This window comes from Dermacentor albipictus, chromosome 5, assembly GCF_038994185.2.
Source record: "Dermacentor albipictus isolate Rhodes 1998 colony chromosome 5, USDA_Dalb.pri_finalv2, whole genome shotgun sequence".
In the NCBI taxonomy this organism is placed as follows: domain Eukaryota; kingdom Metazoa; phylum Arthropoda; class Arachnida; order Ixodida; family Ixodidae; genus Dermacentor; species Dermacentor albipictus.
The window spans coordinates 61,302,377-61,316,447 of record NC_091825.1 but is presented as its reverse complement, the minus strand read 5'-3'; the positions used below and the strand labels follow the sequence as shown (position 1 = coordinate 61,316,447).

The 14,071-nt window shown below is 50.1% G+C and overlaps 1 protein-coding gene across 2 annotated transcripts; it reads left to right on the top strand.

The window, feature by feature from the left end:
- The first annotated feature begins 5,690 nt into the window (after nucleotides 1-5,690).
- On the top strand, nucleotides 5,691-13,616 carry LOC139060454 (palmitoyltransferase ZDHHC20-B-like). Of its 2 annotated transcripts, none has more exons than XM_070539586.1 (3): nucleotides 5,691-5,834; nucleotides 11,974-12,331; nucleotides 12,958-13,616. In XM_070539586.1, exons 1-3 carry the CDS (start codon nucleotides 5,707-5,709, stop codon nucleotides 13,471-13,473), a joined length of 1,002 nt encoding a protein of 333 aa, XP_070395687.1. In that variant the 5' UTR covers nucleotides 5,691-5,706; the 3' UTR covers nucleotides 13,474-13,616. The 2 variants fall into 2 exon arrangements, with proteins under 2 accessions (XP_070395687.1, XP_070395686.1); XM_070539585.1 differs by having other exon boundaries at nucleotides 5,691-6,149.
- Nucleotides 13,617-14,071: the final 455 nt, after the last annotated feature.

The following is a 14,071-nucleotide window of genomic DNA, read 5'->3' as shown; positions in this document are numbered from 1 at the left end:
ACCGGGAAACCGAGGCCTCAGGAGAGCACCTGAGGTTATAATAAAGCAGGTGGCGCAGGATCTCCGGGGCACCGAAGCGGTAGCGGGGGGATCAAAGCTGGAAGCAGAGCGGCCCGTGGGTTGGAGCCGCGGAGGCCGAAGAGTGCCAGGGGGTGTTCGCATAATACATTGGCTGTCCGCTATCGTGAAAAGCCGATCCTATACTCCCCTGGCACACGCAGGCCTCTGCGAGCGCCAACCACCGGACCAGTCCGGCTTCTAGCTTTGATGTCCCCGTTGCCGCTTTGGTGTCCTGGAGGCGCCGCCAATAATGCGAAATAGTGACACGTTGTTTTAATGAGCAAACATCACGATTGAATAAATATAATTGCGTCGAGCCGCCAAGTTGCGATGCTAGGTTCAGCACTACCGCTCCCCGCTACTTCTGCCAGCGCGCCTAGGGGCAAGCGCATACGACACGCGCTAAGAAGCTCCTCCGTAGTGCCTAGGCAGAGTCGTATATTCAAGGAGCGAAAATACCCACATTTCCTCTCTTGCATCCGCTCTTACTCGCGCATGCGCGCATACGTCCGTCGTCTGCGCAAGTGCCACGCCCCGCTGTACCCACTAGCAACTAGAAATACGCTTCCCGTTAAACATTCCGCTTGCATAAGATGAAGTTTCCTGGGAGCGTGAGAAGCAGTCAGGGATCTCTGACTGCTATCGCGTTCCACTCTTAAGGCAAAACTTAAGTGTCCTCCCTAGTTTGTTCAACCATAAGTAGGTTTACCTACTTTTACGTTTATGGGCACGGCTAAGCTTAGCCGTGCCCGCCCGCCTGAGGTTCGTCCGACCTGGTCGCGCCGCCGACAACGTCGTCTCCGCCGATTTCCTCTTCGCCGCTTTGTTCTCATGAGAATTATTCACGAGCTCGGCTGAGCTCCTGCCGTCTTTGCGCTTAACGTGACAGGTGTGCCCCACCCTTCCCGGCGCAGCCGATCGACCATGGGCACCCTAGGCTTTATCTCGTATGCAGCTCTTTGCGCAGACGCGCGATGAACGTGGCCTGCCCGAAAATTCTGTGGCCGCTCATCGCCAGTGCCGAGGCGATGCGGTTGCAGCACGAGTAGGCACAACGCCTCTGCCGGGCCGTCAGCAAGCAGCCGACTTGTACTTCCTCATCGACGACCATCTTCAAAGCGGAGATGTTCGGGACGCAGCCACTCTTGAAGGACGACCCGGCAGCGGAAATGCACGTGATCACAATGAACCTTCCAGCCCCACCACCTCCGCCGCTGCCTCCCTGGCCACTGCGGCGGCTCTGTAGACACCTTCGGCCGCTACCCTCGATACTGCCGGTGAGCTCTCGACAACCTCCACGAGTTCTTCGGGTGTGCTGCTCTCTGGGGATTGCGCCGCTGTGCTGGTGTTGCCGTGCGTGTCTCTCTTTGAACCGCAATACGTCCCACTGTCGACAGACTCGGACATCGAAGATATGGACACCACTACTGCGCGTAAGCGTTCGCGTCCAAGCGAGCCTCGTCGCAACGACGAGAGCGTCTCGCGAAAGCTATTCGCACTTTCCAGCGCCTATAGGTGGCGCGGAGAACGTTGCAATATGGCGGGGATAGAGGTGATGGAGGCGATACGAAAGCGTGCGCATCTGCAGAAGCAGGCGGCTTACGGGCCTCTGGTATCTCTAAGCGCGATCCTTAACATTGCTAAGGAAACGCAGAGAGGTGTTGTAGAGGGAGAGGCTACGTTTAACGCTGGTCATATAATATGGTGTGAAATACGAAAGACGACAAGCGCGGCTGTTCAGGTCGAGTAACTCTGCCTGCAGACAAGCGCCGTGAGAGGCCCGCCGCATACTACAAAAGTTCAAGTCTGCAGTGTAACCGGCGCCGTAAAGGTCACTATGTATCCTTACGCTTCGTAACCTATACGCGATGTACAAGAATTGACACCAAGCAGTTAATCGGTAGCGCTCAGATGTAAACAAAGCGCAGTATGCGCTTTATGCCGCTGCATAAGGTAAACGTTGGGTGCATTCACGATGAGATAAATGGCTCGACGCTCCGGCTTATATACGGAATGCTTGTTAATGATGCCAGATAATACGTAAACATTTCAGTAGTGCCGATTTACAATATATGAGTGACACTATGACGTGTGCCAGCGCGCCCCGTTTTACAGCACGATTAATGTTTTCGCGTGCTGTAGGGAAGCTCGCATGCGCATTCTTCATCAATGACCGCTTCAGGTACGTAGTCCTGGCCCTTGTTTCTTGCAACATTGTTATAGAAGAGATACTTTAAGACCAAACAAAACTACAAAATCAGAAACACGTGCGCTCGACCCCCGATCAGTACACACCTTTGAATACAGCAAAAGAAAAAAAAATCACCGAACGCCTTGTGCATAGACCGCCTGTTTCGTTCTCACACAAAACGACTACGAACAGTTGCGGAATAGGTTCTCTAGTTTGCAATGCTCGCGACGCAGCGTCAGGCACCGTCGCAGGGTATTTGCCGAAACAGCGCGAGTGCAGGCAGAAAACTTAATAAACGGTGACACTTGTGTACTTAAATTTACTTTGGGAATCTGTAGAGGGCCTTCTTCGGCCAACGCTAGGTCTCAGTTACACCATGATCTCAGTCTTGCTTCGTGGGACCGCAGCGGGATCTTTTGCGAAGGCACAGCGTTTCTCTTCAGCCGCTTTCGTAAGAGCTCGCCACAAAAATAAAATGAAATCATTGAGCAACAGTCAAGTACACTCACCAAGGTGGCCCCAAAAGAAGTTTTTGTTGAAATTCTCGCTATATATGACTATTTCTTCGCTCACTTGCTTCCCGATGCGGAGCTTGATCACCCACAACTTCCTGTCTTTTTTTTTTTTGGAAAGTGGTGCTTTTCTCAATACTTTTCCCAATATTTCACGATTTGTGCATTGTGGCACACTGCACATGCGATTGCTCTTCGCTCGTCGACTGTTTTTTTTTTTTTCCCCATATCAAAGAGTACCAAAACGCCAACACAGCTGCAGAAACCGCGTGGGCGGGAGATCCATCACCGCCTCCCGGGTTCCGAAAAAATCCGCGCGGCGGCGCTAGCGTATCTGGAAAGCGCGAATAAGCAGTCGGGACCACGCCACATACGACATCGACGACTAACTTAACGCCATGTGCTGCAAGGGCAGACGAGCTCCCCTTCACTCCTGCTGGTGGCAGTACCAACGAGGGCGAGTTTCAGCAGGTCCTGTGAAAGGCGCAGAAACGCCGCCAGCGTGCTGCGTTGCCAGTGGGCCTTGCCGGAAACAATGCCCCTCCTCCCTAGAACGAGCTACCGTCCCCCCTCTCCCGCGACCTCGAGCCTGCTGTAGTTTACCTGAGCCCTGTGCACTTCTTGCCGTGGCTACCCCTGTTACTGCCGGGGCCCCTGCAACTACAATGCCCGCCCTGCTGCCGACAACCTGCAAGGGGTGTTTTGTGCGGCACACAATGGTGCCGCCTTCCCAGTACCTCCCGCCTCGCCATCGCGCAGGCCCTCTCCCCTCTACCTGGCGTGAAGGGGGTACGCATGAACACGAAGACCATTGTGGTAGTGGACGCAGCATCGCTCGAATGGACGGAACACTTGCTGGCTACGTCGGCAACCACCCGTGACTGCTCGCATTCCTGCTGACCGGTCCCGGTGCAGTGGCGTGGTGCAGGGCGTACATGACGACTACGCTGACGTGAAGCTGCTGGCTGCCGTATCGTTGGAGGTACAGGCGGTCGCGGCTAAATGTCAAGGCACCACCATGGTGCTGCGCTTTGTTGCCCTCCCCCCATCCCTTCCGCAAGGATTACCTCTTTAGCATGCCTTCAAGGTGCTGCTCTCCCGGCCCAGCCTTTTTCAGCGCCTTCGTTGCGGGTGCTACGGACTTGCCACAGCAACCTGCCATACTGCGGTGCGGTGTGTCTGTTGTGCGGAGACGAACAGCAGACGGACTCCTGCTGTTCGAGCAGTGTCACATGCTCGCATTGCGGATGGCCGTATCCAGCCTATCAAAATGACTGCCAGCTATGGCGGAGAGAGCGGCGCCTGGCCCCCATAAGGGTGTCAGCTCCCACACACTTATCGCATCGCGAGGTGCAGCTGGTCCTGCGAGCTGCAGGACCAGCTGCAGCACTCGGCGCTTGTACCAAGGAGGCCACGGCTCTACCACCACCCCAACTCCGCTTGCAGCAGTGTGGACAGCAGGCAGGCGCCAAAAAGCGGGGCTGCACCAAGTCATGGTGGTCCCTAGAGGAGGCTCCCCAGAGCAGCAGCGATGAGGAGAACAAGAACCTGGCGACTCCTCCTCGGGGCGATCGCCGACCTGCTGCCACCAGACAACCAGCAGCTGCGTTACATCTGTCTCCAGGCAGGTGGCGTGCCTGGAGGCATGCCACCCCCACTAATCAACATGGCTAGCCGTGGTGGCATGGCTGCTGGCGGGTGGGGCAACATGGACCTACCCGCCAGCAGCTGTACATTGCCAACGCCACCAGAGTATGCTCTAGAGCAGCGCAAACTTGTAGCGGCGGTGGCAGGCAGACCTCTCCATGCACCTTTTGCGGAGTGAGCATGATGTGCTTGCTCTGTAGGAGGTATAAGCTGCAGCAACAGCATGAGCCTTCCTGGATACGTGGGCTGCAGCAGCCGCACTACTGCACTAGGGAGTCCTGCCAATGCGCCCCCTACTTTGACGAGGGCCATCAGCAGGGATCACCACGTTATGCGATCTACGTGAGGCAAGAACTACCACAGGCGGAAGTCCACGTTGCAGACCTGTTGAGCGGTCCTCTTGAATTATGTGCCATTCGGGTACGAGAGGTGGTTGGGGGGGGGGGGGGCGAGGCTCCGACACTACCGTGGCCAGCACCTGCACGGCCATGCACCGCGGAACCGTCAGCCTCCTGCAACTGGGCAAGCGCCTGGGGAAAAACTTGCTCCTCTGCGGGGACGTCAATGCTCACCACACCACCTTGGGAAGTGGCCGCTGCTGTCCACGTGGCCAGGGACTTCGGGACGTCGCCACCAACCAGGTCTTTCAATTCTCAGCACCGGAGCTCATACATTCATCCGGGTGTCGCGTGGGTGGTCTTCACAGCTATCGACGTCAGCCTAGCAACGGAGGGATGTAACTGTATTTGGGCACCGCTTTCGGATACCTGGGGGTCGGACCACCAGCCCCTCCCGCTAATCCCGTTCCGATAGGCAAGACTGCCAGGAGCAGCGTGTGCCTCACTGTCTACTGGAGGGCTTTTCGCAAGCACTGCCAGATAGATGCTAACCCCTGTACCTTCCTCCAGCTGGTAGCAAACAGTGCAAGTTCCGTTATGACCAACTAGCCCAAGTTTTACAGTTGTGCTGGAAGTTGTAGTAATGCCCAAAATTATACTAACCCGAAATTATAATAATGATTTGTGCGTTGTACAAACATAAAAATTGTATGAGATTACATGCTGCCCAGGGGGATAATAAATACAGTTGTATGTACGACATCGCGTTTTATGACGCTTAATTATCAGTTTGAAGAAATATGTGCTTCACGTACTTCTCTACATGTATGTTGGATCCGCACAATTTTTATTGTTATTATCATTACAGTTTGACTCCTGTCTACGGCTCATTAGTGGGTAACTTCCGCTATAGGTCGAGCAGTCAAGTAGTGAATGAAGAAGAAGACATAGGACCAGAATGTTCCGCCAAGCCTTCGGACTCCTGCTCAAGGGTACCAAATGGATTTGCTGCTGGCTTCCCGCCCTGTTGGCGATGGCCACATTTACCGAAGCATACTACGCCTACTTGATCGTGTTCTGCGGCCGGTACGTGAAGGAAGATCCTCTGCGCTTCGCCTTGGCCACTGTCTTCCACCTGCTGCTGCTTATGTGCCTGTGGTCGTACGCGCAGACCACTTTCACGCGTGCGCCATCCGTGCCTCGCTCCTTTCACTTGACCAAAAACGAATGCCAGGCGCTGGTTCGCTGTGCCCAGGACGGGAATCGCCGGTGCGCGCTGCTTGAAACGATGGCCAGTGAACGAGGCGTGCTCACTCGCTTAGCGGGCGGCGGCGTGAGCTGCTGCGACAGGTGTCAGCTAATCAAACCCGACCGATGTCACCACTGCTCGAGCTGCAAAAGGCAAGTAAGGCGACCGTCCCAGTTAATGCTTGCTGCGAAGGTTGGGGTTTGCTGGGATAGCAACGGCTGAAATGTGCACAAATCAAATCACAATGAGCAGAAGAAAAACTAGATCGCGCGTTCAGCAAACTATTCAGCCAAAATAGCCAAGTCACGTCGCGTGCCACCATAAGGCGCTTCGTGATATTTTTTATATAAATGGGAAGAACGCAGTGATCATGATCATCGTCGTGCTTGTTGAAGGTGGCCATTGGCAAGGCCTGGTTTTCTCATTCCGCAGCTATTGTTTTACGCTAAGGCCTTTTGTACTCTAACATAGATGACATCGATGACTTTGCCGTCACTCATAATGGAGTGTGCTTCTCTGAAAGGCAAATGAACCTGCTTTCTCGATATCCACGAATAAGGACGGTTCTTTCTGGTTGCGTGGACTACAAAGGCAGTAAACCTGTGCGGTAGTGCGATAGTTTGACAGACTTGAACGCCGCATAGTTAACAATTAGCACACGTATGTGACTGTCCTATCCCTGTCATGCTCTGAAGCTTAAGCTCAAGCGATTAGGTTGTAAGTAAAGTCAAGTGCGAAATGAACGTTAAGCGTGTGCTCACGGACATACACAAATACAAGCAAAGCAATAGAATCAGAGGCGCTCGGTATATCAGTCCTTCCTGTATGTGTCTATTGTCTATCGAACAGTGAGCAATTTTTTATTGAGCAATTTCTCCCTCCTGTATTACTGTGCTGCACAAAGGATGATTTTACTCAGCGACGGTTTGAAAAACCAGCAAACTCGCATCCAACTCAATCAGCAAACGTTTCTTAAAAAGGCGTCTGTTATCGCAAAAACGCACCCGGAAGGCGTGGAAGGCGCGTTTCCTGTATTTGCAGGTTTACATTGTCACTCGTGATAGGTCTTGTAAATTAAAAACGAAATGGGACCCGACTAGAGAAAAACCTTATTGTACGTTTGCAGGCTCTCATTGTTAGAATAACGCTCATTCCTTAGCACGTGGGTTACTAAAATCTATTTCCAAGCACGAACGTTGTACACTCTTCGCATTGTGATAATTCCTGGTGTGTGCCGCTTTCCAAATAGTCTACTTTGAGGAGGTTCCGGAAGAACAATTTCTTAAGTGACATAATAGAGGCAAGAAAGTTGGTATATTGGGAAGATAGCTGTGTCGGCACTAGATGGTTTTCGATGCCGCAAACCGAGATAAATTTCGAGAATGCCGCGGAAGCATAGGCACATAAAATTTGATATGGATTCGCACATATTTGCGGTGCAGAGTGAATGCCATGGGCAGCACGGGTAATGAAGCAAAGAGGTGGAAAAGCATGGCTCCTGTGTTTGGCTGGAACGTCGCAGCCGTGTAAATATTAAGTACTCATTCGTTCCAGGCTGTCTTGTTTCGATATGACTGTGTCAAGGTTTCAGTAAACGACAGTTGTTGAAAACGCTTCCGTGTTTCCTTTGTGAACCCCTTCTACTAGTTTTAGTGCGTTCGAATATATACATGTGAGCGCGCGAGTGCCTCCACTTGGACTTGTTTTATTTGCAACCAAACGCTCTCAGCATACCTCGCGTCTCTGACACCTTCTAGCCCTCTAAACGCGCGCCACGCATACGCCAACGGTACCGCGACAACATGACATCGGCAGCGACATCAAGACGATCACAAGGTGCTTGTGATCGTCTTAATGTCTCCCTGCCTATTCCTCGTGTTCCCCGGCGCGTTTTTTGCAAGTTATAAACAAGCAGTCATGTAAACTTATTAAAATTGATAGGAAAGTTCTATAACAATTGTCAGTTTAACCCGGAGGGCGGAGCACTGTCTGCGTTAGCAAGGTGCATATATTCATACCGATGGATGTTATTGACAGGACGACCTGAGCTAGTGCGCTCTAGTCGGCTACTCCGCACGGCAACAAGGTAACCAGGCACGGCTAGCAAGGTGTAACGCTGCGCCGGAACTTCCTGGACGGAGTTCGAATTATACACGGGTCTGACTAACACGGGCGCGACATACGTGGTCGCGCCAAAATTTCTGACACCTTTAGGAGTTTTTAACACGCCATGCTGGGCCTGTAATAACATAACACAGGCACCACTACGCTGCCCGTAAGGAGCCAGGCCAGTAAAGTTACGTCACTTTCAGGTTTGAGCACGGATATTGTTTCACACTTCTGATTTTTAATAGTCTGAAAAAGATTTAAGATAAAAGGCATGCGCTGTGAATGTTATGTTTCATGACATTTGTTTGCGGGCTGTCACACTCGAAATTCCTGGGAATAATTTAGTCAAGAGCATAAAACATGATATTAAAAAAATTAAATTATTGGGCTTTACGTGCCAAAACCACTTTCTGATTATGAGGCTCGCCGTAGTGGAGGACTCCGGAAATTTCGACCACCTGGGGTTCTTTACCGCGCACCTAAAGCTAAGTACACGGGTGTTTTCGCATTTCGCCCCCATCGAAATGCGGCCGCCGTGGCCGGGATTCGATCCCGCGACCTCGTGCTCAGCAGTCCAGCACCATAGCCACGGAGCAACCACGACGGGTAACACATGATATGAGCAACATTAGTGTTTGTATAGTGTAGCAATAAAACCCGCATATAAGGGCATGAATAAGAATATAGCATACAAATCCTTAAATATATGCGGAGCTTCGTGGCAACGCCGACAACGAAAAGAACTCTTTTGGAGTGTTCATGTAGTTACTATAGCAATATAATGTCGCACAAATACATACTCACCTAGGAACAGTATAGGAATAGCAACGAAGGCGTCATGCCTAGCTAGAACGCTTCAGTTGCGCAAAAAAAAAAATAATATTAACATGGTCTCGTACTCGAACTTTTTCGTTCGGCTACTTATTTAATTCCCCTCACAACCTTATTCCATAATGTTTCCTAAAATAGTGGCTATAGATGGATTTCTGGCGTTGCAATCGTTCAGCTACTAGGGAGCTTACATGCACTCTTGTATGTGGGCTCACAGTCAGCCACCGTTAGAATGATGGAATTAGTTGGTGAATTTGGCTGATCTTCTTGCTTGTGGCTTAAGATGGTTTTGTGACTTTGCTTATAACGCTTTAACTGCTTTCATTGTGCTAAATTTCAAAGCACTGTATATTTACCTAAACTCAGTAAACCCTCTGAACAAGCATGATCGCTACAAATTGCAGTGGTTCAGCCTGTCGAGGGGGGCCAAACCGACGCGCCAAGCGTCTCAACGCGCTCGCTTGCCCGGGAGAAAGTCATAAGGGTGTTTTATGCCGCTTGTTACATAGGGCAGGTAGTCACTGCGGATCCGGATCATGAGACGGAAATAATCAGAAGAATAAGAATGGGCTGGGGTGCGTTTGGCCGGCATTCTCAGATCATGAAAAGCAGGTTGCCATTATCCCTCAAGAGAAAAGTGTATAATAGCTGTGTCTTACCAGTACTCACCTACGGGGCAGAAACCTGGAGGCCTACGAAAAGGGTTCTACTCAAATTGAGGACGACGCAACGAGCTATGGAAAGAAGAATGATAGGTGTAACGTTAAGGGATAAGAAAAGAGCAGATTGGGTGAGGGAACAAACGCGAGTTAATGACATCTTAGTTGAAATCAAGAAAAAGAAATGGGCATGGGCAGGACATGTAATGAGGAGGGAAGATAACCGATGGTCATTAAGGGTTACGGACTGGATTCCAAGGGAAGGGAAGCGTAGCAGGGGGCGGCAGAAAGTTAGGTGGGCGGATGATATTAAGAAGTTTGCAGGGACGGCATGGCCACAATTAGTACATGACCGGGGTTGTTAGAGAAATATGGGAGAGGCCTTTGCCCTGCAGTGGGCGTAACCAGGCTGATGATGATGATGATGATGCCGCTTGTCGATGCATGCGTGTGTGGCGCAATGATTTCAATGTCGGGCCTCTGTAGAGGTCCTGTGTTCAAATCTTGCCTTCAGACAATCTTAATGGCGTCTATTTATTTAAGATATGGTACTTTGCTTAAAATTATGCGCCTGCGAAGCCGTTTGAAGCCAGACGAATGAAGTAGAGGCAATCCATGTACTATCCATAGCTTCCAGACATATCAGCTCCTGGAAACACTAAAGCCAAAGTTACCGCTGGTAATTATTGTGCGAAACCTTATGCATTTTTCGATCGTTTCCGCATAACTTCTTAAAGCGAAGTTGTGTTCGCGAATTCTCCCGGAATTTGCTGATCCTGGCTACTGCTGCCGTTGGTTGTCTTGCCGAATAGGTCACATAGTAAAATATTATGCAGATCCAAGGCACACTGGTATCCATGGGAAGCGAAACTTTCGCATAGCAGCCAATGGAATTATATGTAACTGAACTTGACGCCTGCAGTTGTCTTTATTTCAATTCAACGAAATGGTACAATCTCATGAAAGGTTCATGAATAGCAAAGTTCACTATTCAAAGAGGAAGCTCTAGATCGGGGTGAACTCCAATTCCCCTATCGAATTACTCGTAAATCGCAGCAATGATCTCATTCGGCAACTGGTATAAAAATTTTAGTGAAATTTGTTGAATTTGAGAAAGGTAAATAGTAGCCACTGTATGAAGCAGAATATTTTGTCTAGGACCTGAAGATATGAAAAAAAAATGCACAAGCACAAGCACAAGCGGTATCCTAGCACAAACTTGTGCTAGGATACCGCAAAAATAGATATCGCATTATCTGTAATGGTGCCTGTTTGAGCATATCAAGCGGACAAAATTGATAGATGAATTTACAACTTACGTAACATTCTTACATCATTCACGAGGATTCTGCAAAAGTCGCACTGACAGATTAGCGGTTCCTTTTGGAGTGGTCTATAATGCATTAATTTTGTGCGGTGGAGAGATATTCTTAGTGCAGATGGTAGAATAGTGAGATTTCTTCATTGCCGAGTTACAGCTGTAAACTTGACGCTTGAGTTTCTTGAAATTTGGCTATTTTTATGAATTTTGGGAAAAACGTGCTGGCTTAAACTGAAAATCCGCTTCCTACATTTACTAAACTTTACCTTCCTGTTTTAAGTGTGAAAGATTTTATCAAAATCAGTGCAGTGGTTGCCGAGTGCAGTGCATTGTTGTGCTCTGCCCCCCCCCCCTCCCCCCCCCCCTCGTGCAGAAGAGTTGATTATGCGGTGCAACAATTTGCAGCCTAATTGCTTCTTCGCTTTTGCAGCCAAAGGTATCACCCGCATCTCTAGAGACATTGTAACGACGCACGAGCACATCTTGCATGCGCGTCTGTAGCGTTGGCACAGTGACATTACAATGGTGCATTACAGTGTTGGTATTGAGTATCCGTATAGTTGCTGTCGGAATGAAAGAAAGCGCATCACAAAGCACTAAAAGTGCCCGACCTAATGAAATATGTAGCCATATGCTCCCATTCAGAAATTGTTAGTAAATAATACTGCTGCACCTGCACACCGATGTGCAAGGATTAGTGCCACCTATCATTATCGTGCGACTTACTATGGCATCATATATTTGTTGATTGTCTGCGCTGCCCTCCACAAAGAATCGCCTGACACACGTAAGTGGATTAAGGAGATAGCACCAAACTTTGGGAAAGCGTTGGCATGCCGTGCCTTTTATATTATGTTGTCAGTACCACTCACGATCAAATCAGCTACAACCTTGATGAAAACAAAACCTTGCTTTAGTAGCGCGTCGGTGTACGGGCACACCAGCGATCATGTTCCAGCGAATAAGTGGTCATCAGCAAGCTCACGCTGGAATACAACCTGCCACAATATTGCCTAAACGGAAACAGTTCTCACTTCGACCAATCCTTCTGCGCAGGTGCGTGCAGAAAATGGACCACCATTGCCCGTGGTTCAACAACTGCGTCTGCTTCAGCACGTACAAGTTCTTTCTGCTCACGCTATTCTACTCCGCGTTCCTGGCAGCCTACGTTGTGGCCAGTGTGTCCATATACCTGCTGCACAAGAGCCCCCGCCGCCGACTCCTGCACCGCTCGCGCCACATCAGCTTCCTCGTGGTGATGGGCGGTGCAATGTCCGCCATGCTCGCGATCTTCCTCGGCATTCACATCTCTCTCGTGATCCGCAACGCCACCACGTTGGAGTCCATGCGGGCGCCCAACTTCAAGCAGCGCGGTGACTCGTTCAACCTCGGACGCTACAGAAATTGTCTCGAGGTCAGGGGGAGAGACGGTTTCACACGAAGCACTTACACGTCATGGGCTAGTGTTTGCGGTTTGGGCGAGTTGGTACATTTCGATTTCGTGTACGCGTATAATGCACGCAAAAGCGAGGACGAAAAAGAAAGACGGGACACACGTAGCACTACGTGTCCGTCTATATGTTTTGCCCCGTTTTTTTTTTTCGCGTGCTACTTATACGATGACCTATGAACAAGATTCCAGCTCTTCTATAAGTGAACAAGTGAGGAATGCACCATTGTATGGATTTCGTGGGTTGCATGCATAAATGCGCCGGCAAATAACATTTATGCACTGTTCCTCATCTTCAATTTCCGGGTCGTGCACATTCAACCTTAGCCTTGCCCGCTCAATGAGGGGCGTCAACCACCCAACGCAAACGAGGGTAGGAAGCGCATGTCACTGAGGTGCACCTGTCAGTAAATACGCAAAAGAGGTGCACGTAATTGTCTCAGTATCGCAGGTTTTTCCAGGGCAGTGAAAGCATGTTATATGGGATAAATGTAATTCCTGGGGCAAAGGGACAAGAAAAGCTGCTTTTAAAAAAAGGGCTGTTGCTGTGAAACCTATTGCAGCGCATAATACAAATTTTGCTGCTGCAGGTTTTCGGCGTGCACATCGTCCTTTGGCTAGTTCCTGTGTTCACCAGCCTAGGCGACGGTTGCCACTTCCCGACCAAGCTGCACCCGGACGGAACCTACTCCGTCATGGTCGGTTCGTCACAGCGAGCCGCATCTGTTGACGCAGCTGCGGCGCCAGACGCTGGAGCGGGAGGTGAAGCTGGTCTGCAAGCCTCTACAACTGCCACTGCGTCGAAAAAGGATTCTGCGTCCTTGATGGGAGGGGACGACACACGTGCAAGGTGCCCGTCGACCACATTATACACCATGGCGCAAATTGCTGGACCGCCTTCTGGAGCCGACAATCTCGAAGCCGTTGGGGTCTGCCCACCCACAAGCATGTCTTCCAGTAGTGCCCAGTACCCTAGTTGCGCGGTAGCACAAGCCACGATCAATGACGCCACACCAACAGAATTGGTTGGGTCTCAAATTCGCCGCACACGCCGTAGCGCACTTCGCCAAACTCGGAGCCTACCGTCGACGAGAAGGCTCGAGTAGAGTGCGGCTCAAGGCATGTAAGCTGACCAACGTGAATGGGTTGCTTCGGTGATCGGAATGATAACCTTGCTTGTACATTTTGCGGCACTGCTAAGTTTCAGGTGTGATTTACCCTCTGCAATAAAGTGGCGTTTTATTCGTCACGTGGTTCCGTATCGGTCGCATAGCACCTAGAGATTTCCAAGATTTCCGCCCCCCCTCCACTTTATGCATTAGAAGAAAACAATAAATAGGAGTCTTATTTGTCCTCTTTTGTTAAAAAAATTGCGCGGGTCTTCTGGGATGTAAAAATATATAAAAAGAGGACACGGGTTCTTTCGCCAATGTTCTTGACACTGAGTCCTTCAAATATTTGGTCTAACAGCTAACTTACTTCTCTACATTGAACACATAATTTCACTTTTGCTTTTGAACGGACTCGATGCCAGTTGTGTTGCTTTACAAATCTTGCTCTGGAAAAGAAAAGTTACTATAGATAGCGCTGTGTAAAAACCACGTGATGTGCCTTTTTTTCTTTGCCTCTTATTGACCATTGCAGAAAGGTTAAAGAGTTAGAATGATGAAAGTAATTAAGAGAAGCCTTTTCACCTGCCCGCGC